Source organism: Schistocerca serialis, chromosome 7, assembly GCF_023864345.2.
Source record: "Schistocerca serialis cubense isolate TAMUIC-IGC-003099 chromosome 7, iqSchSeri2.2, whole genome shotgun sequence".
Taxonomy (NCBI): domain Eukaryota; kingdom Metazoa; phylum Arthropoda; class Insecta; order Orthoptera; family Acrididae; genus Schistocerca; species Schistocerca serialis.
The window spans coordinates 248,441,742-248,463,736 of NC_064644.1; the positions used below are offsets into that span (position 1 = coordinate 248,441,742).

The 21,995-nt window shown below is 42.4% G+C and overlaps 1 protein-coding gene across 1 annotated transcript in view; it reads right to left on the bottom strand.

Moving 5' to 3' along the window:
* LOC126412994 (arrestin domain-containing protein 17-like) overlaps positions 1-21,995 on the bottom strand; it is a 198,760-nt gene that overhangs the window by 16,752 nt on the left and 160,013 nt on the right. The window contains exons 8-9 of the mRNA XM_050082886.1: positions 20,555-20,749; positions 3,333-3,501 (exon numbers count right to left, since the gene is read on the bottom strand). Of these exons, the coding sequence (XP_049938843.1) occupies positions 3,333-3,501; positions 20,555-20,749 (364 nt within the window). The remainder of the gene's footprint in view (positions 1-3,332; positions 3,502-20,554; positions 20,750-21,995) is intronic.

The window sequence follows — 21,995 nt, forward strand, 5'->3', positions numbered from 1 at the left end:
GAGCTCAAGAGTCGTCATGACGTCAGGTTAGAGGATGATGTCCATACATAGGTCAACTGCTGCATGAAGCACACTTTTAGTGAACTTATCCCTTGCTTTATTTCCCGAAAGTACACTGCCAGGAAAAAAGTGATCGTACACCTGGAAATACGGTTATTTTGATCCGATGACGGCAAATGCCTCCTGGGAGATAGTAGATGCACTGATAATGGTTTCAACGTCGTCCGCCATCACATACCGTTGTGACATATAAAGCTCTGTATAAAGGAAAGTATGGCCATCCTTTCCCCCTGCGCCCGCCGCCGTCCGCAGTTCAGGACTGGTTGAAACCGCGTCACTTGACATTAGCAGCAATTGTGGGCCCCAGCGTTAAGTGTGAAGCACAGGAAGTGTTGTGTATCTGAAAAGCTTTAAGTAGAATAATGCCTCAGTGCTGTGCTTTTTGCGGTTCGTTTCGAGGCGAAAAGGGAGGAAAACTGTACAGAATTCCTTCCGAAGGGAGAGATGCAACAAGAAGGAGAATATGGCTGATGGAAATCAGCAGAGCCAACTGGCAGCCCACAAGAGACTCGCGCTTGTGTGCGGTGAGTACAGTTTTTATTCATTACTGCAAATCATCTTAAGGTTTAAGATACGCTGTATAACATATTCTGACTCACTTCGTGATCAAATTTGGCGCATCATTATACGTGATTAGCGTAAAGCCGGTCAGTTTGTTTTTAAAAGTTACGTCGTTTTCAAGCGTATTGTTTTGGACAAAACCTTGTAAAAACGGTGAGTTTCTAGTACATCTGTAATTTACCGACTGCTATAAAGGCGTATTTTTTGCAGCACGAAAGATGAAATAGGTAAACGTTGTTTTTCGTTTCGTAGTTAGTGTGTAGGCCTAACTGTTGAAGACGGAAAGTGCAGTATTTGGATGTTTTAGTGCATATTGTTGCGTCCTCCGAAAAACACTCTGTTATGGCTATTTTCAAGATCAATTAAGAACGCGTTGTTAGCGTATACAGCGAAAAATAGTGAGTGGTACCGTACAAAGGTATCAAGACTGGTAAAAAATTTGGCCTGATTGACTGTACCGTATGGTTTAAACTTATGTTTTGGATGCTCAAAATAATAAATTGTACTTTGTTCCACACAATATAATGTACAAATACAAAAAAAATTTACACCATGCAAGCGACGACCTTTAATTCAGGAACCATTAACGTTAGCAGGCAACTGTTATTCCTGTTGCAACCTAGCCGCTGATATACACTATATTAATACAAATACAGTTGTTACTGTTTCCTACAGCCTGCTTTCGATCGTAGGGCTAGCTTTATTCGAACTCATTTTAAAAATATTGTATTCTCTTGTACTTTCGTAATCATTCTCCTAATGTCGTAGAACAATTTGCAGGAAACATTTATGGGACAGATCTGACAAAAATATAAAGCATGCGTAATCATATAGGCACGTTTATCAATTCTATTTACTAAGGTACCGCGTATATATATATATTTGAATCCAATGCTCTATTTCGTACAAAAAAAGAGACATTGGGCGAATTTTCGTAGTACCGTGTAGCGGGAACAAGAAATAAGTCGATATAGAGCTTTAAATAGCAATAGATTTTTCCTTGCACTTGCGAACTAATATTGGTTCGCTTTTGTTCTGCTGACTACCGGATACGACCAATTTAACGCTAATTACGAAAAAAGGTGTTCAAACTCGATACCACAACAAGAACTGCGAAATCTGCTTTCGGTATTAATAAAGGATAGCAGAGAAAAACTGTTTCAGTCTCTCCACAACAAATACTTTTCGACTCATTTATCTTAAAGTTGTTGAGACTTTTTGTTGCTAAATATCCGACATGTTCCGTTTGAAGCCACTGATCAGTTTTAGCAATGCATTAGATCGTTGAGTGCACTTCTTTGATATACACTGCTAAATATGCTGAAGAAGCCAATGTATCACACGCGGCGCAGTGGGGCCAAAATGATGGCGATTGGCAAGTTGGCCGTACTTTCCCTATGCAGAGCTTTAAAGACATAGCTACCAGAGCGCCATCTGTGTCTACTCTTTAACAGGGAATGCTCACAGAGAGAAGGCTTAGTGTGTTGCAAACGCGTGAAGCAAGCAAGCAACCGTGCCACGGAGATGCACACATGCTTCCTACAACTAAGAGAGAGAATTTAGGAGGATTCAAATTGTGGCCTTCCTAGTGGCAAGATGGTCCTTTCGGAAAATTTCCACACAAGTTGGACGCGCTGCGTCAGTTGGGCACCGATACTGGAATCAGTGGTCACGTGGGCAGTCTCACACCCGTAGACGAGATTCTGGACGTCCACGCAGGATCGTCGTATTGTAATGGCACCAGTGGCAGTGACCACCAGAGCAAGGATAAGAGGACTTGTAAGCCCAGAAGTGTCGGCACGAACTGTAGCGAACCAGTTATTAGCAGTGAGACTATGGGCGCGCACACCTCTATCGCAACTTCCATTCACGCCACAGCATCGACGTGCGGTGTTCGACAGGGCCATCAGAGGATCACTTGGAAGATGGAATGGCGCGCCTTGGTCTTCAGTGATGTAAGCAATTCTGCCTGCTAGCAAGTGATGGTCGTGTGCGCGTACTATGTGGACACAGTATGCGCTGTCTCGTAGAGTGCATTCGTCCAAAACATCATGGCCCCACCCTAGGCCTTATGGTCTGGGCTGAGATGACGTACAACTCTCGTTCACCTTCGGTGTTTCTGAAGGGGACCTTACCAGTGCTCGATATTTGCAGATTGTTATTAGATCCGATCTTTTACCGTTCTTGCAACAAGAAGGTGTTATTCCAACAGGATAATACTCGCTCACACATTGCCCGTGAAACTCAACGTGCTCTGCAAGACAGGCAGCAACTTCCCTGGCCAGCACAGTTTCCAGACTTGAGTCCAATCGAGAACGTGTGGGATATGATAGGACGAGAAGAGACTCCTGCGACTCGCCGCCCAATAACTCTTACTGAACTACGTGAACACGTCGAGCAGGCGTGGAATAATGTATCCTAGGACGGTGTCGCTATCTGTACGATAGACTGGATGCCAGAGTCAGTGCCCGCATTGTCGCCAGTGGAAGCTACACCACGTTCTAACACGGGTGTTTCAGCGTGGGTCGATGACTAGTACTTCAGAACCGGTTGTGCTATTGATCTGTAAATGTAATCATTTCATGTACTCCATAGGCACTGCTGCAACAATAAATCTTGAGTGAACTGGATACCTCTAAAAGGACGTACTAATTTTTTCCGGCAATGTATTTTCCTACCCCGGCAACTTCTTTGCTTGTGGAGGTACTCACGGAGGTCTGGGTACTTGGCCATGGTGGCGGCCGGGAAGCGCACCCTGGAGAGGCCGGGGTCGACGTCCGCAGCGGCCAGCAGGTTGGGGAACTGCTTGCACAGTGGCACCGTGCCCAGCCACAGCGGCAGCCGCAGCTCCATCGGCTCCGTCTCCAGCTCCACCAGCAGCTGGAACACGGCAGCGAGCGTTCCCACTCCTTCTGCACTCAGCAGCCCGGCTGACTCACGGGTACAGGTGGAGGAACAGTCGCCACAGAGGCGAATGTAACTCATCGACTCTACCAGCAACTCGACCAGAAGATGAAGCCCAATGGTGTATCAGCTCCGTTTTCAACCCAGGAGGACATCTGCTGTCCCACGAAGAACTTCCCTCCATGGCTGCACGGTGTCCACCCGCAATAGCAACTGTAACTCTCTTACCTGAGATAATTTTTAAACCTAGGGTAGCCACAGGGGAAGTAATTATAAGTAATTGAAGACCAATTCATACGGTATACGGGTATTTACAAACACTACGGCTCATTAATGTCAATACACCCTGGTGTTTCAGATTTACAACACAAATCAAACGTTATTTCTCACAAAATATAATTGTGTTAACTTCCACATGTATAATACAATCACAATCATTGTATTTTACTTTCATCAAAATATCCTACTTTGGATTTAATGACTGCCTCACAAACTCGAGGCATGCGGTTAATCAGTTTTTGTAGGAATCGTGAATCTATACGATTCCACACATCCTTAACAATATTCCAGAGATGTTCCTTGCTGGATATATGAACTTCCCTGATACGTCTTCCACTTCATCCCAGACCATTTCAATGGGATTACAATCGGGGTTTTACCATATCATTCAGAACTTTCTGTTTTTACTTTGATGCATTGTAGTTCGTACAGTATGCCGACCGATGATTTGGGTCATTATCTTGTTGTAAGGTGAACCCTTCCCCTATTAAGCGCAATCCACTTCGTATTGCATCATACTGAAGTCTCCGGTGGGACTGCTTCTGATTCATACACCATTCTATTTGCACAATGTCTCCAACTCTATCTCCGGCAAAACATCCCCAAACCATAATAGAACTTCCACCGTGTTTAACTGTAGGTAAAACACACTGCTGGGCTACCCTTTCCGCTACAAATCGGCGACAAATGCTCTCCTTTTGGTTCCAAAAATCTCGAGCTTCGATTCATCGGTGAATAAATAACACCTTCGTCCACTCTTCCGATGTCCAATTACGATATTCTATAGCCCATTCAAGTCTCTTCTGTTTATTTATGGCCCTTAGAAGGGGTTTCCTTTCTGTGTCACATCCTTTCAAGTCGGCTTCAGTCAGTCTCCTTTTTACTGTTGCAACAGATATTGTTGTCGCGTTCATTTCTACCAATTCTGCACGAAGTTGGGCGCTGTTTTGAATCTACGTATTTCTCTTACTGGTAATTCTGATATATTTATCATCACTTTTAGTTCTTTTACGAGGTCGTCCTGGTCGTGGTATGTCCTTATTGCTACCTGTTGTCTTCTGGCGGTGAAGGGTGTATAGACACACTACACTGTTTCGCAATTTGCCGAATACATAAACCTGCTTGGCTAAGTGCTACAATACATGGATATCTCCGCTCGGCGTTGTGCACACTTCAATGTCACGAAGGAACTGACGTGCAGGAACCACATGTTATGTATCGTAGAAATGCTTGCCGTTCGCTGCGGACATCACATCACTACAGGGAACAACACATGTGCACCAAATGCGGCGTCGGTCGGCAAATAGGTAAACAAACATATCAGGTAGGTACATAACGATTATGTACGCAACATTGTTTGTTGGATAATATTGTATCTCGATGATCACAAACAAAAATCATGATATGTGTACAACTGTTGTACTGTTCCTTTGTTTCCTCAACCGTACCCACGGTATTGGACTACAGAGAACTAGATGTCATTTATTGGGTGTATTGAAATTAATGAGCGGTAGTGTATAGGTATTAAAACTATTAAAATATAAAACTGAATGAAAAGTCTAATAGTCAGCAGTAGTCGGTTTATTGAAGTCAATCAGAGACTCACACAACCGGTTTCACAACTTTTAAATTGTGTCTTCTGATGTAAATAATGCTATGTCGCTTGGTACAGGGGGCTATTGCAGATATCCGCACAGTAACAGTCGGCGTGGAGCAGGCAAAGTTCTCAGCCATCAATTGTTAAAACCATCATCAACGATGAATGCCCTGCCTGTCATAAAATCACGAAATGTCATCACTTTACCTATTAAAATATATTCCTGTGGGTGTGTCAAGCAACAGAAGATGCCCCTCGTAAAAGTTATCCGGGGAAATATTGGGTCCGTAAGGCGACACGCTTACGTTTGTGACCGACAAAACAGTAATCATATCGGCTAACAACACAAGCTACGAGGTGTACAGGGTTTGTTTCCGGAACAAGTGCGGTGGCTGCTATCCGAGTACTGATACGGCAGCCCACGGGCGGCAGCCACCGCACTTGTTCCGGCAACAAGCCCTGAACACGTCGTAACTTGTGTTGTCAGCCGATATGATTACTATTTTGTTGGTGACAAACACACATAAGCGTGTCAGCATCCGGATGCAATATTTCCTCGGATAACATTTACGAGGGGCATCGTCCATTGCTTAACATAGGCCCACAGGAACGTATTTTAATCGGCAAAGTGATGACAGTTGCGGCGCGGCACGTTACTTTTTACCGCCCTGTCAGTGTCCAGCAATGTTCATTTGCTTAGCTAAAAGCTGTAGTAGAAAATACTAGACCACTACTGTCTATTGCAGGTCGCAACATACATAGAATTGTCCGGTAAACGGGATGTGGCCAGCTACTGAAATAAAAGTTTTAACTTGACAATGTAAATTTTCAGGTGTATTTTTACGATAAAGATCACAGTCAATACTGCCAAGTCCGTACCAAGTGTCTACACAGTGTAAAGTTCCCACGCACACCACAATCACACACGTAGCCAGTTTATAGTATTTACACCCGTACCGAGGTTAAGAGAGTTCACTGGATCGTTTAGTTATGAAAATGCTCGCTCAAATGTCGTGCACTCTGCTCTACACGTAATACCTGTTCCAGTTTTAGGTCGCACAACACGCCACGCGGTTTCAACTAACAGTCAAAAGCAATAATTTCGATATTCCGTCCGAAATTCCACACGACTTCCACTATACCGTTCACTTAAATACACTTTATACTACTTCGAGAACTCGTAATTAGCATTTTCTGGGATTTTATAGTACTTTCGTCGGAGCTGCTTTCAATGAGATCTTACTAGTTCGAACCCTCAGTCCCGACCTACTTAGATCACAACAAAGGCTTTGTTCCCAGCATAGAGTGGCGCGAGCCTGCATTTTTCTGATTGGCTGATATCACAAACAGCAAATCAGGTTGCAGTATTATCCAGCGCTAACCCCTCGCTTTACTTCAATGACCAATCATAGTAAAACATTTCTTTCTATGGCAATTGCTAAATAAATAAATTTAGAAAAGTATCAAATATAAAATTACTCCTTCTGAAATTACCGATTAATTCGTGTTCTACTCGCGATTTGTTAGTACCATAAACTGACTGCACATTTAATTATAGTAAATCCCCTATATAGTTTAACTGGTACTCCGTGAATAAACAAAACAATTTTCATTTACTTCTGTTCTTCTTCACTCATAAAACACTCACACTGCTAATTACTACACATATAAAACAATTATAATTATGCAAATACATTAAATATTAGTCAAACATAACTTTACAACATTGTTTTGATTACGACTGCTAGCACTGTCCGTCAAGGAGGTATATAAACTACATAGAGTGGCTATCTGTGAGGTAACAGCGCTCCCAGCGGCAGCAAAAAACAACACTGGCCGCCATTTTTTGAAACGTCTACATGTCAGTGTATTTACATTTGGCGTGTATTTATGGCGTTAGAAAACCACTGTTTTCCGGTTGTAATTTGTTTTAAAAGTCTTATTGACCGATCGCGAATCATGCCCAGTGTATGTGCAGCGTACAATTATGCGCTAATAGAAGTGATAAAACAACTGGAATATCATATTTCAGGTGAGGATCTAAATGCGTGTTGTACTTAGCGTCTTGTGCATCATTTTCGTGTTTAAGCTGTATAAAAATGTAAATAAGCTACTGTATACACGTCTCTTTATTTTTAGATTTCCTCGTCGGTGGGTTGCCAATATGAGGCGAGATAAGTGGCAGCCAACTCAATATAGCTACATATGCTCGTTTCACTTTGAAGATAGATACATGTATAGTACAAACGAGAAAAGGCTACTTCTGGCAAACGCAGTACCGACAATATTTACGTTTCCTGACCATCTGCAGAAAACAACTATAGTATAGAGACAACGAAGGAAACGGCCTGTCAGTGAAGAATCAGCTTCCTTATCAAATGAACCAGGTAAAATAGTTTTCCTGTTATTTATTTGCTATATGGGTTATGTGTGAATTTTACTATTAATCAATGTATGTTTAAAGAAAAATAAAGCTTTATGATAATACTTCATTTTTGTAGGTGAAAGAGTGAATCAGAATGATCATACAGATCATTCTTATTGTTTTCCTAGCCCCAAAAAATTATGAGCCACTATAGAAAAGGACCGAGAAGCTGAGGAAGCAAACGAAACCTGCAAGGCAAAGTGTTTCAAGAAGGAAGAAACACATTGTGACATATAAAACAGTGGTTGTAGGACTAAATAAGAGACTTCAGGACTGTGCTTCTGAAGTGATAGGATGTGACAAAAATAGTGATATTGTGAAGCACTTTTTGCAATGCAAAACAAATGTTCAATTCCTGAATATCCTAAAGAAATAAAACAGTTTGCCCTTACACTCAGTTTTTACTCCTTCAAAGCTTATAATCATTTGAGGAAGTCTGTTAAATTACCCCATCCTGTACGAGCTAAACGGACTTTGCAAAATGAAGCTATGAACAGTATTCATTTGTAAAATTTTCATATAATTCAGCAGATGCGTTTTCTAACAGGGCACAGTTTCAGTATGCCACAGTTAGTCATTGTGCTGTGTTTGTTTGATGAGGAAACCATTCTGCGTGCTACTGATAACGTTATTTGTCTTTCATTTCAGTTACAGATGCCAAATTCAATTTACAGTAATTGGCACGACTTACATCGAAAGTAATTTACAAAGTTAACGCTCATGTTCAAAAGTAAGATAGCAAAGGCTATTCTAGATTAAAGTATGTGGGCGACACTGTAATCAAAATTTAAATGCCGTAAGATTTTGAATTACAAATTTTTCATCTGATTAGTTCCATATAACTTTAAGTTTATACCGCATACAGGGAAAGCGGAAAAACGTCATTCGCGCGTCACAACTCGGACAAAGTGTGTGTTCTGTGCTCGTGTGGGCATTCATTGATAGGTCTGTCACGAAAAATAAGAGGATGGCAGCGGGAAAAATCGCTGCAGAACTGAATGTCACACTCGTGAACCTTGTCAGCACCAAAGCAACACGAAGGGGGCTCCATAAGCTGGAACTACAGGGCGAGCTGGAATCCCAGAACCACTTATTAGTGTTGCAAATGCCCGTAACAGGAAAACGTGGCGCCAAAGCCATAAAACCTGAACTGTACAGCAATGGAAGAAAGTCATTTGGTCGGGTGAGTCTTATTTCACACTTTTTCCAACTTCTGGCCGAGTTTATATCTCAAGAGTATATATGGCGTCAGGGTTCGGTGATGATTTGGGCAGACATATCGTGGAATTCCGTGTGCCCCATGAGTACTCTCCGAGGTCACATTACTGACAAGGACTCTGTAACCATTTTGGCACGTCAGGTCCATCCCTTGGTACCATACCTGTTCCCAAAAGCTGATGATGTTCTCACCGGTCCATCATCCTAACCTGGTTTTTTTAGCACGAGGATGAAACGTCGTATCCCTGCTGGCCACCACAGTCACCAAATCTCATTTTTAGTCAACTTTTGCGGTCTACTTTGGAGAGAGGGACGGGTGATCGTTATCCACCTCCATCATCGTTACCTGAACTTACCACTATTTTGCAGGAAGAATGGTATAACAATTGATTAAAAACCATATTTGTATAGTCTGAGACGATTGGAAGTTGTTTTGAAAGCCAGTAGGATTCCTACATTGTATTAGGCACGGTAATGTGTTGTGTTTTTGGTGTTTGTATATTTTTGTCCATCCCCTGTACTTGCACATTTGAACGGTGCCATTCTACAGTGGCAGCACTGCCCGAATACATATCTCTCCAGCTTCAGTGGGTGCTGAAATACTCGCATCTTAGCTCTATCGGAAAGTGTCATATTACACTACTGGCCATTAAAATTGCTACACCATGAAGAAATGCAGATTATAAACGGATATTCATTGGACAAATATATTAAACTAGAACTGACATGTGATTACGTTTACACGCAATTTCAGTGCATAGATCCTGAGAAATCAGTACCCAGAACAACCACCTCTGGCCCTAATAACGGCCTTGATATGCCTGGTCATTGAGTCAAACAGAGCTTGGATGGTGAGTATAGGCAGCAGTCGAACATTTTCTGTATCCGGAAAGGCCCGTACATGACCTGCAACATGAGGTTGTGCATTATCCTGCTGAAATGTAGTGTTTCGCAGGGATCGGATGAATGGTAGAGAGCCGGCCGGTGTGGCCGAGCGGTTCTAGGCGCTTCAGTCTGGAACCGCGCGACCGCTACGGTCGCAGGTTCGAATCCTGCCTCGGGCATGGATGTGTGTGATGTCCTTAGGTTAGTTAGGTTTAAGTAGTTCTAAGTTTTAGGGGACTGATGACCTAAGATCCTAAGTCCCATAGTGCTCAGAGCCATTTGAACCATTTTGAATGGTAGAGCCACGGGTCGTAACACATCTAAAATGTAACGTCCACTGTTCAAAGTTCCGTCAATGCGAACAAGAGGTGACCGAGACGTGCAACCAATGGCACCCCATACCATAACGCCGGGCGATACGCCAGTATGGCGATGACGAATACACGCTTCCAATGTGTGTTCACTGCGATGACGCCACACACGGATGCGACCATCCTGATGCTGTAAACAGAAGCTGGATTCATCCAAAAAAAAAAATGGCTTTTTGCCATTCGTGCACCCATGTTCGTCGTTGAGTACACCATCGCAGGCACTCCTGTTTGTGATGCAGCGTCAAGTGTAACCGTAGCCATGGTCTCCGAGATGATAGTCCATGCTGCTGCAAACGTCGTCGAACTGTTCGTACAGATGGTCGTTGTCTTGCAAATGTCCCCATCTGCTGACTCAGGGATCGAGACGTGGCTGCACAATCCGTTACAGCCATGCGGATAGAATGCCAGTCATCTCGACTGCTAGTGATACGAGGCCGTTGAGATTCAGCACGGCGTTCCGTATTACCCTCCTGAACCTACCGATTCTATATTCTGCTAACAGTCATTGGACCTCCACCAACGCGAGCAGCAATGTCACGATACGATAAACTCTAATCGCGATAGGCTACAATCCGACCTTTATCAAAGTCGGAAACGTGATGGTACGCATTTCTCCTCCTTACACGAGGCATCACAAAAACGTTTCACCAGGCAACGCCGGTCAAATGCTGTTTGAGTATGAGAAATCGGTTGGAATCTTCCGTCATGTCAGCACGTTTTAGGTGTCACCACCGGTGCCAGCCTTGTGTGAATGCACTGAAAAGCTAATCATTTGGATATCACAGCATCTTCTTCCTGTCGGTTAAATTTGGAGTCTGTAGCACGTCATCTTCGTGGTGTAGCTATTTTAATGGCCAGTACTGTATATTCACCACTGGTCAGACGTCTTTCCTTTTTTACTTTCTCTCTCGCTACTTGATATGACATAAAGTGACCTAAAATTAATCAATAATTTTGCACTTGTAATAATATTAAATCAAAACATTAAGTTTATCAGTCACAAACTTACTTGTTCAGTTACAGTTCGTGAACATGGAACTAACTTTAACTCCTGCTTGTTATGCATCTCTTATCATGTTTAGCCACTGCGTGCTGCAGTGCATTATGGTCGATCATCATATTCCTGCATGTGTACTTTTCTCGAATGAAGTCTCTTTAAACGTACTCTATGTGATATAAAGTATCCGGACACCCCAAAAACATAATTCTTCATAGTAGTTGCATTTAGACATCGTGGCAGAGCAGAATGGGGCGCTCCACGGAACTCACGTACTTCGAACGTGGTCAGGTGATTGGGTGTCACTTGTGTCATTCGTCTGTACGTGAGGTTTCCACACTCCTAAACATCCCTAGAGCCGCTGTTTCCGATGTGATAGTGAAGGGACACGTACGGCACAAAAGCGTACAGGGCAACCTCGTCTGTTGACTAACAGGCCGCCGACAGTTGATTAGATTAGTACTTGTTCCATAGATCATGAATACGACACTTCGTAGTGATGTGGAACGTGTTAGGTTAATAAAAGGTGTCTATACAAGATATTACATTACACAAAATATTACATGACACTTAACATTTTTTTTGTGGGGGTTGGGAAATTACCCACTTACTATATCCAATAAATCATCTAATGAGTAGAAGGAGTGGCCATTAAGAAATTATTTTAATTTCCTTTTAAATGCTATATATGGCTACCTGTCAGACTTTTGATGCTATTAGGTAAGTGACCAAAGACTTTTGTGGCAGCATAATTTACCGCCTTCTGAGCCAAAGTTAGATTTAACCTTGAGTAGTGAAGATCATCCTTTCTCCTAGTGTTGTAGCCATGTACACTACTATTACTTTTGAATTCGTTCGGATTGTTAATAACAAATTTCATAAATGAATATGTATATTGTGAGGCTACAGTGAAGATCTCTAGCTCTTTAAATAAGTGTCTGCAGGATGATCTTGGATGAACTCCAGCAATTATTCTGATCACACGCTTTTGTGCAATGAACACTCTTTTACTCAGTGATGAGTTACCCCAGAATATGATGCCATACGAAAGCAGAGAATGAAAATAGGCGTGGTAAGCTAATTTACTCAGACGTATATCGCCAAAATTTGCAATGACCCTAATAGCACAAGCAGTTGAACTCCAACGTTTCAGCAGATCCTCAGTGTGTTTTTTCCAGTTCAACCCCTCATCAATGCATACACCTAGAAAATTTGAATATTCTAACTTAGCTACCGATTTCTAATCGAAGTCTGTATTTATTAATGGTGTCATTCCATTTACTGTGTGGAACTGTATATACTGTGTTTTGTCTAAGTTTAATGAGAGCACATTTGCAGAGAACCACTTAATGATTTTCTGAAAAGCATCGTTTACAATTTCACCAGTTAATTCTTGTCTGTTGGGTGTGATAGCAATACTTGTATCATCGGCAAAAAGTACCAGCGTTGCATCTTCGTGAGTATAATATGGCAAGTCATTAATATATACTAAGAACAGCAGAGGACCCAAGACCGAACCTTGCGGCGTCCCATTCTTGATTGTTTCCCAGTTTGAGAAATCAACAGTTTTTTGCATATTATGTGAACTGCTTATTTCAACTTTCTGCACTCTTCCAGTTAGGTATGATTTAAACCATTTGAGCACTGTCCCATTCATACCACAGTGCTTGAGCTTATCTAGAAGTATTCCATGATTTACACAATCAAAAGCCTTTGATAGATCATAAGAAATCCCAACGGGTGACTTCTGGTTACTCAAAGCATTTAATACTTCATTATTGAAAGTATATATAGCATTTTCCGCTGAAAAACCCTTCCGTAAACCAAACTGACATTTTGTTAAAACTTTATTTTTACAAAGGTGTGAAGCTACTCTACAATACACTATTTTTTCAAGAATTTTGGATAAGGCAGTCAGAAGAGAGATTGGGCGGTAGTTGTTGACATCAGACGTATTCTCTGTTTTTGCAGTGGTTTAACAATGGCATACTTTAGTCTATCTGGGAAAATACCCTGCTTCAGAGAGCTATTACATATGTGGCTAAGAATCCCACTTATTTCTTGGGAACAAGCTTTTATTATCCTGCTGGAAATGCCATCAATTCCATGTGAGATTTTATCCTAATTTCAGAAGGAGAGGTGGGTGGAATTTCAATTATATCAAATGATGTGGGTAAGACCTCTTCCGTTAACTGCCTTGCTTCTTCTAATGAACATTTAGATCCTATCTTCTCTACAACATTTAAAAAATGATTATTCAAAATGTTTTCGACTTCCGGCTTGTTGTTTATCAAGTTTCCATTCGCTTTGATGGTGATGGCGTCACCCTGTACTCTTGGTTGCCCTGTCTCCCTTGTAATAATATTCCAAATTGTTTTGATTTTGTTATCAGAGGTATTAATCTCAGACATGATGCACATGATTCTGGACTTTTTAATAACCTTTCTTAATGTAGCACAGTAGTTTTTATAATATTTGGCTGTTTATGGGCCATTACTCTTTCTTGTTGTTAGATACTTTTGTGGTTAGAAGATATTTTTATTCCTTTAGTAAGCCAAGGTTTTTTGCGTGGTTTCTTATAGTTATATTTAATTACTTTCTTGGGGAAACAGTTTTCAAATTCTCTTACAAGTGTACCATGAAATAAGTTATATTTTAAATTAGCATCGCATTCCTTGTACACCTCATCCCAGTCTAACTGCTGAAGGTTTTCTCTGAAATTTCTAATTGTTGAGTCATTAATTGAACGCACAACTTTGGAGGGTAGTTTTGAATTATTGACTGGAGCTATGTCATATACAGTAACTAGCTGAGCATCATGATCAGAAAGGCCATTCTCAACAGGACAAGACTTTATGTTTATTTGAAGAGCGTCGTAATGTGTAATAGGCAGATCTATCCAGACCATCACACAGGAATTCCAAACTGCATCAGGATCCACCGCAAGTACTATGACAGTTAGGCGGGAGGTGAGAAAACTTGGATTTCATGGTCGAGCGGCTGCTGATAAGCTACACATCAAAGCGGTAAATGCCAAACGACGCCTCGCTTAGTGTAGGGAGCGTAAACATTGGACGATTGAACAATGGAAAATTGTTCTATGGAGTGACGAATCACGGTACACAATGTGGCGATCCGATGGCACGGTGTGGGTACGGCGAATGCCCGGTGAACGTCATATGCCAGCGTGTGTAGTGCCAACAGTAAAATTCGGAGGCGGTGGTATTATGGTGTGGTCGTGTTTTTCATGGAGGAGGCCTGTACCCCTTGTTGTTTTGCGTGGCACCATCACAGCACAGGACTACACTGATGTTTTAAGCACCTTCTTGCTCCTCACGGTTGAAGAGCAATTCGGGGATAGCGATTGCATCTTTCAACACTGTCGAGCACCTGTTCACAATGCAGTGCGTGTGGCGGAGTGGTTTCACGACAATAACATCCCTCCAATGAACTGGCCTGCACAGAGTCCTGACCTGAATCATATAGAACAACTTTGAGATGTTTTGGAACGCCGACTTCGTGCCAGGCCTCACCGACCGACATCGATACCTCTCTTCAGTGCAGTACTCTATGAAGAATGGGCTGCCATTCCCCAAGAAACCTTCCAGCACCTGACTGAAAATATGTCTGCGAGAATGCAGGCTGTCATCAAGGCTAAGGGCGGGTAAACATCATACTGAATTACAGCATTACCGATGGAGGGCGCCACGAACTTGTAAGTTATTTTCAGCCAGGTGTTCGGATAGTTTTGATCACATAGTGTAGACGGAATGCTCTATTCTCGGAATAGTAATTGACAGTCCCCCGCTACAGGTGTGACGAGTTGTTTACATTGATCTCATGGGGAGGGGTGTAGTCTGTGATTGGTTAATAGGCTATTAGCGACCTAGTGTCTGTTTAACTGCAGCAGAGTATATTGTGTAACCGGGAAACTTACCCCCCACATTGGCTGAAGATACTCACTTGATCTTCGTGCGTGTTTGTGTTTCCAGCCCGAATGCACTGTACACATCTTGCACTAGAGCACCTGCGTCAGATGTTCCCTGAACTGGATACGAGGACAAGATGCTTATGCCTGCTCAGCTCTTCTGCTATATCTGATGATCCCACCTCAGTCCTTCTTATGAGACAATATGGAAAGTCCTGTGTACGAGAAACCTGCCGTGACTGAAGAAAAATCTAGCAGCAGTTGTAGCTGCCTGTGACGACAGGGTTGTTTGAATGGGTGCGACAGACTTTTGTGCGCCGATGTCACGACTCCGTTAAAGATTGTGGAGAGGGGGGACGGAGAAGGGAGATCTTAAATAACTCTTGTGAATGGAGCACCTTATGCGAATTGAGTATATACTGAAACTGTAACAAAACTGCGTCTCGTTGAATCTTTCTCATCGTCGGCGGACTACAGTAAATTTTGAATGCTCTTATTTTCACTTCTCACTTTCGACTCAATTGTATCTAGACCTAGGATTGTCTGTATTTGTGCTTAATCCCAGATAGTTTGCACCATCGTCACCTTATGCTACTGATACAAGGTGACAGTTACTGAACTACATGAAAACAACGTAAACTAGTTACAAGCTACGGCGTGCACACACTTTTTTCAACATGCAAATGTCACTACAGATATTCGGATTTAGGTTATATACATGTTCGATATGCCTTCATTGGCGCAGGCGAATAGCGAAATTCTGCGTGACCCACTGAAGTGTCGGAACATCGATGCTGTCGATGACCTCCTGAATGGCTGTTTTCAGCTCAGCAATGGTTTTCGGGTTATTGCTGAACACCTTGTCTTTAATATAGCTCCACAAAAAGGAGTCGCATGTGTTCAGTTTCGGAGAGTATGGCGGCCAATGGAGGCCCATGCCAGTGGCCTCTGGTTACCCCAGAACCAGGATGCGGTCTCCAAAGTGCTCCTCCAGGACATCAAACACTCTCCTGCTTCACTGGAGTCGAGTTCCATCTTCCATGAACCACATCTTGTCGAAATCAGTGTCACTTTGCATAACTGGGATGAAATCATCTTTCAAAACCTTCACATACGGTTCAGTAATCACTGTGCTATCAAGGAATATCGCACCGATTTTTCGTGACTGACATTGCACACCACCCAGTCACCCGTTGAGTGTGAAGAGACTTCTCGATAGCGAAATGCGCATTCTCAGTTCCCCAAATTCGCCAATTTTGCTTATTGACGAACCCGTGCAAATGAAAGTGGCCTTCGTCGGTAAACCAAATCATGCATGCGCATACTAATTTCCATCATGCCCCGCGGCCAACCGTGGCGTTGGAACGTCCTAACGCAAACCGTTCAGAAGTTATGACGATTTTATTTCAAATAGATCAATAATTGTAGCCCTGTACATTTAGACCGTGTCAGCCTTTTTCTCTGCCGCGATGAGCTTTGAAACCAACGAAATCATGTAACGAGCGGAATAAGTTCGAGTCGCTGTCATTTACACTATACAATGTGGATCTATAATGGGTTTCTGCATTTTTAACTGAAATCAAGAACTGAGCTTAAAACCTGAATGACCTACTGTGTTAATATTGCAGATTTAGCAATATAACTAACGTTATTTTTACTTACTTCTCAATATTAGTCCACCTATTGTCGTTTTAACCTCTAGCTTGATGAAAAAGCATAGCAATTTGTGAAATTTTGTATTTATGTTCATTTCTGTATGTCTTCTACACAAGCACCAGAATTACCTGTTCTTCAGTGAACTGCTCTTTTTTAGTAAACTGTGCATAAAATGGTTCAACGTTCACACGGGACTGGAACAAAACGTTTCAGATTCGTTTTCATACGAATCGTAAAAAGCGCATTTTAATTTTCGTTTGCTGCTGTCAGTGGTGTTAAGGATCCATTACGTGTTGCTTCTACACAAATAGACGTTAACGTTTTATGATCATTATTTGTCCAGTGCAGATACCGAAACAACATTAAGACAAGAAGCAGGATATATCAAAAAATGATGCTGATTATAGAGAAAACTATTATAATAAATCAGAGAGTATTAACATTTTGTCGTCTTAAAATCTTTATCGTTTATCGAGTTTTTGATCTAATGACCAATGTATGTCCCGGCTTTCTACACTGACTGCCATTACAAGTAAGAGAATTTTGCTACGAACTTCTGCTACTGAATTTTTCCTCACAGTTTTGTGACTGTTAATCCTCTGATAATAGCAGCTCTTATTCAGTACCACTTATCATGTGCCCCCCATGGATTTTTGTACAAACTGAAACAAACTTTAGCTAATTATGGTTTTAAATTGAATGAAACTCTAAGTTTAAGCAACTGAATTTTTTGCATAACAATTTTGTTTCGAATTACATCGATAAAAGTACAAATAAAGGGCGTTCTACATTTCACTCTCCGATGCAGAAGACATATGAAAATTAAAAGAAATAAGTGGAAACACATCTTGCTTTAGTTTTTCTTCCGAAAATAGAGGCTACAGTGTCAAAATACTCAGGAGAAAAATGTTTCGTACGCACCTTGTAAGGTGTTTTGTATTCAAAGTATGTCCTTTTCAACGCAGGTTTCGGATAATTTCTTTGTGATTCATCATTGGGAAAACCTTTACCAGTATTCATGATTGTATAAAAAGGAATTACGAAGTTCATATTGTGGACAAAGAAAAGATAATGTAAATAATATTTAATACACTTCTGCTCATACCTTCACGAGACCTTTATCTACAATTTCAGAACGTTTGTACACAAATACTTACACGAAACAAAAGGCTAATCGCATCTGTTCGGTAGCGATATCCCTCCCTAGCGTCAGTCTATAATTTAATTTATTGATCTCGAAAAATGTCTTAGAAAAATTTTAGTGTCCTTAAAACAACAATAATTAAGGAAAGAAATATTAGTGATATGTTCTTCTGTGTAAATAAACGCTGCTCGAGACTTGACGATTGCAATGAAAAAGTCTTGACTGAAAACGATGAATTAAGGTTACTTAATGCTTTCTCTATTAGCCGGCCGCCACGGGTATTCATCAGTATGCTGTTCGAGATGTTAGTTTGGGATTTTTTCTTTGTTTTTGCTTCATTCCCTCGCCTCATATGAGCGGGACATGGTCTCTCGCCGGTACTTGCATCTCATTCTTGAAAGAAAAGGTTCAAAATATGTATGAAGTTCAAACAATACAGTTAAAAGGCAAACCACTTAATTACAGTTTTAAAACTGATGAAGAAGATGATTCTATCGATGGCAGTAATAACATTAAACTGTTGACTTTCTTCACTTTTAATTAAAAACAAAGGCTATAGGTAAGATAAAAAATAAACAGATATATAAAAATATGGTGCAGGCAGGTGACGATCTTAAAATGAAACACTGAAGATCTATCAGGAATTGAAGGTCCTGTACAGGGGAGGGATATTTAAGCGAGGAAAATGTTGGGCGTTCTGTTGGGTTGTAGGGTGAGGATATAAGCAGAATGGTGTGTTGGGCTGTAACTCCAGAGATGAGGCTAGGTGCTGGAATGGATGTGGATGGTAGGAAACAGATAGGGATTGAGAGCTGGGGTGTCGGCTGTAATTTGAAGAGGAAGGGGATTGGGAAAGATGGAGAAGGAAGGGTTGGAGGGGAAATCCTGATGTTGGGTGTGCTAGAAAAGAAAGAGTTGAAATTGACAGGACGGATAAATATCGGAGTGAATTTCATTGTCTGGAAGATGCATTTGTTGAAGTTTTGATTGGGAGAGTCTCTGGAGTGTTCAGAGTTTTAGGATTGGTGGAAAGTGTCGGTATAGGTGTAGTAGCAAACCACGGTTGGAAATTGGGAAACTATATGGTTTGATCTCTCAGGTTTTTCTGGGTGCGATTGATTGATAGTGTGCTTCCTTGTGTTCTTCCGAGTTGTTGTTTCCATTTTATGCATAACATCTCGACGATCGACTAAGCTGTCTTCTTGAGGCTTTGCGAGTTTCGCTGTTATGTGCACTCGCTACCTCGACTGGTTGCAGTGCATGAAATGGAAACAATAACTCGGCAGAACACACGGAAGCACTCTATTACCCATATGATTGATCGAGTCAGGTTTGTGGATAGTGTTGATGTATGAAGGTGTTCTGTGTCAGTGAGGAGAGGTGGGAATTAGATGCAGTTCACTATCCACAGGGAGAAGGCTGTGGATAGGTGAAATGCAAGGCTTTCTAGGATTTAGGGTAACAAGAATTTTGTGGAACATAGAAATAAGACAGAATAGCTCAAACCAATGTTTCGTTGGTGTGGAGGTTAGCAGAGGGATGCAATTCCCTTTTTCTACTAGCTAGTACGTTTAGTCTATTGTGAGATTTCTGTTGGATGGCAAGCACATGAGGCTTCCATATTAGACGCCGGTCGAGCGGAGATTTGAGCTGTTTGGTGTGTTGGTTGGTGGGATAGAACGGTCGTAAATGGTTAGGTAGAACTCAGGGGGATAGAACCTATGGTGGTTCAGCCTATGATTATTTACTTGGTTTTGGAAGCATTTGTCTTGAGAGGCAGTGGTTAGATCAGGATGTAAACTGGATATAGTTGAGTTACAGGAATCTTTGGGATTTCTAGAGTGTAGGATAGAGACATAGGAAAACGATGTTATCAGCATGCTGATGGATTTGAGTGACTGTGCAGAAGATATAAAGGAGTAGAGATTGGACAGAGCCCTTTGGAACGCCTACAGTAGGATGGAAGATATGGAAATTGGTATCAATAGTGACAAAATGGCGGCGGTTAGAGAGAAAGGGGACAGTAAGGCGGGGATACTTCGATGTGAATCTGTCTGGAGTTGGAAAAGGAGACCAATATGCTATACACAGTCATAAACTTTCCCAAGGTCATAGCATATACAAATTGTGGATTATTGATTGTTAAGGGTAAGCAGGTTCAAATGAATGTAGGTTGCGGTAGTTATGCCGACAGAGTAGGATGGAGAGCTACATCAAATCAGTCTTCTGGATGAAAACCACAACGGCAAGAGGGTGGGACTGGAGCTGTGTAGGTGAGGAACTCGAGCTGGACAGCAGAGAAGAAGGCGAGGCGGAATGAGCTGGTGCCAGTTCAAGTGTATATGGATGCCGTGGCAGATGATGAATTCAGAGGTGGAGATCGAGGCTGACAGGGCGGTAGAGATGTTGGTTTCCACATAACGACACGTTGTTTGTCTCATGTAAGGTCTGATATCATGACGACTACACACTGTATGTAGTTTGTACACGCAGAACGCTACAGGAGAGAGAAGAAAGGCTGGCACTCACGTCGAGGCGGTAGTCGATGTCCATGAGCTTGCAGCAGTTGGTGAAGCGCGAGGAGGGCGGCACCGGCGGTACGGTGAGCGGAACCTCGTGCCACGCGTCGGAGTCTCCGCTGGCGACGGCGCCGCGGCTCACCTCGGCCACCACGCGCTCGTCCACGTGGCTGCGCAGCCCGCGGCTCGACAGGTACGTCACCACCTGCACACACAGTGCCGAGCGGCCTGCACCATGTGTTCGCCCATACAGCTATTAACAACTCAACACTACTGGTCCAGTATTTTCGGAGTGGGGAAATTGTTAAATATAGTGTTCCACAAGGGGCTGTGCTTGGCCCGATCCTACAAAAATGCTTTACCTGGGACAATGGAAGGATCCTGAAAACCTATGATAGTCGCTGATGATACAGGTATTGTTATAAGGGTCCAAACATATCCATCAACTAGGAGAATAGTGAAACAGCCTCACAGCTGCGTTGCCTGACGGCAAAAGAGAAGCACACAGAAGAAGAGATATTCAAATTAAACTTCAGTGGTTTGGGAGGGTATGCGATGGTACTTCAGGGATTACAAAATTTACGAGTAAAAATAACTTGGCAGTGTGAACCCACTAATAGGGATGACGTTGCACCATCTTTAGCCTGGATGCATGCACTGATTCGTTTGAGAAGGGTGTCATACAGACGTTATGTCCTATCCTAAGGAAAGCTGGCCTACAAGTGTTATATGTGGTCCTTGATATCATGAATAACGGTACTAAGACGGAGTTGATGTCCGAGATGATCTTACGCATGCTAGATCTCGGGATCTAGCTGGGCACAGCATTACCCCAACATCAAAACAGTTTATAGAGGCACGTTTCTGTGTGAACAAGCATTGTCCTCTTGAAAAATGGCACCACGATATGGTCGCATGAGAACGCAGCATGTCCATTACACACTGTTGTGCTGTCAAAGTTCTCTTATCACTACTATTGATGAGCGAACTCGTATCTGACGATCGGGTGAGGTGGCGTAGTGGTTAGCACGTTGGAAGCGCATTCGGGGGGACGACAGTCCAAACTCGCGTGCTGCCATCCTGATTTAGGTTTCTCGTGATTGCCCTAAATGCTTCAGGCAAATGCCGGAATGGTCCCTTTGAAAGGGCGCGGCCGACTTCCTTCCGCATCCTTCCCTAATCCGATGTGACCAATGACCTTGCCGTTTGGTCCCTCCCCCAAATCAACCAACCAACCATACCTGATGGTTCCTCACACCATGACGCCAGGTGTGACACCACTGTGCCTGTCTAAAACATTGGCAGAATGGGACGGCGGTCGTACGGGGTAATGCAGAATCGCGATTCATTGCTAAACACAATCCGACGCCATTTATCACCAGTCCATGCTTCCCGGCCATGGCATCACTCTAAATGCAGCTGTTTGCGTTGTGGTGTTAACTGCAGTCTAT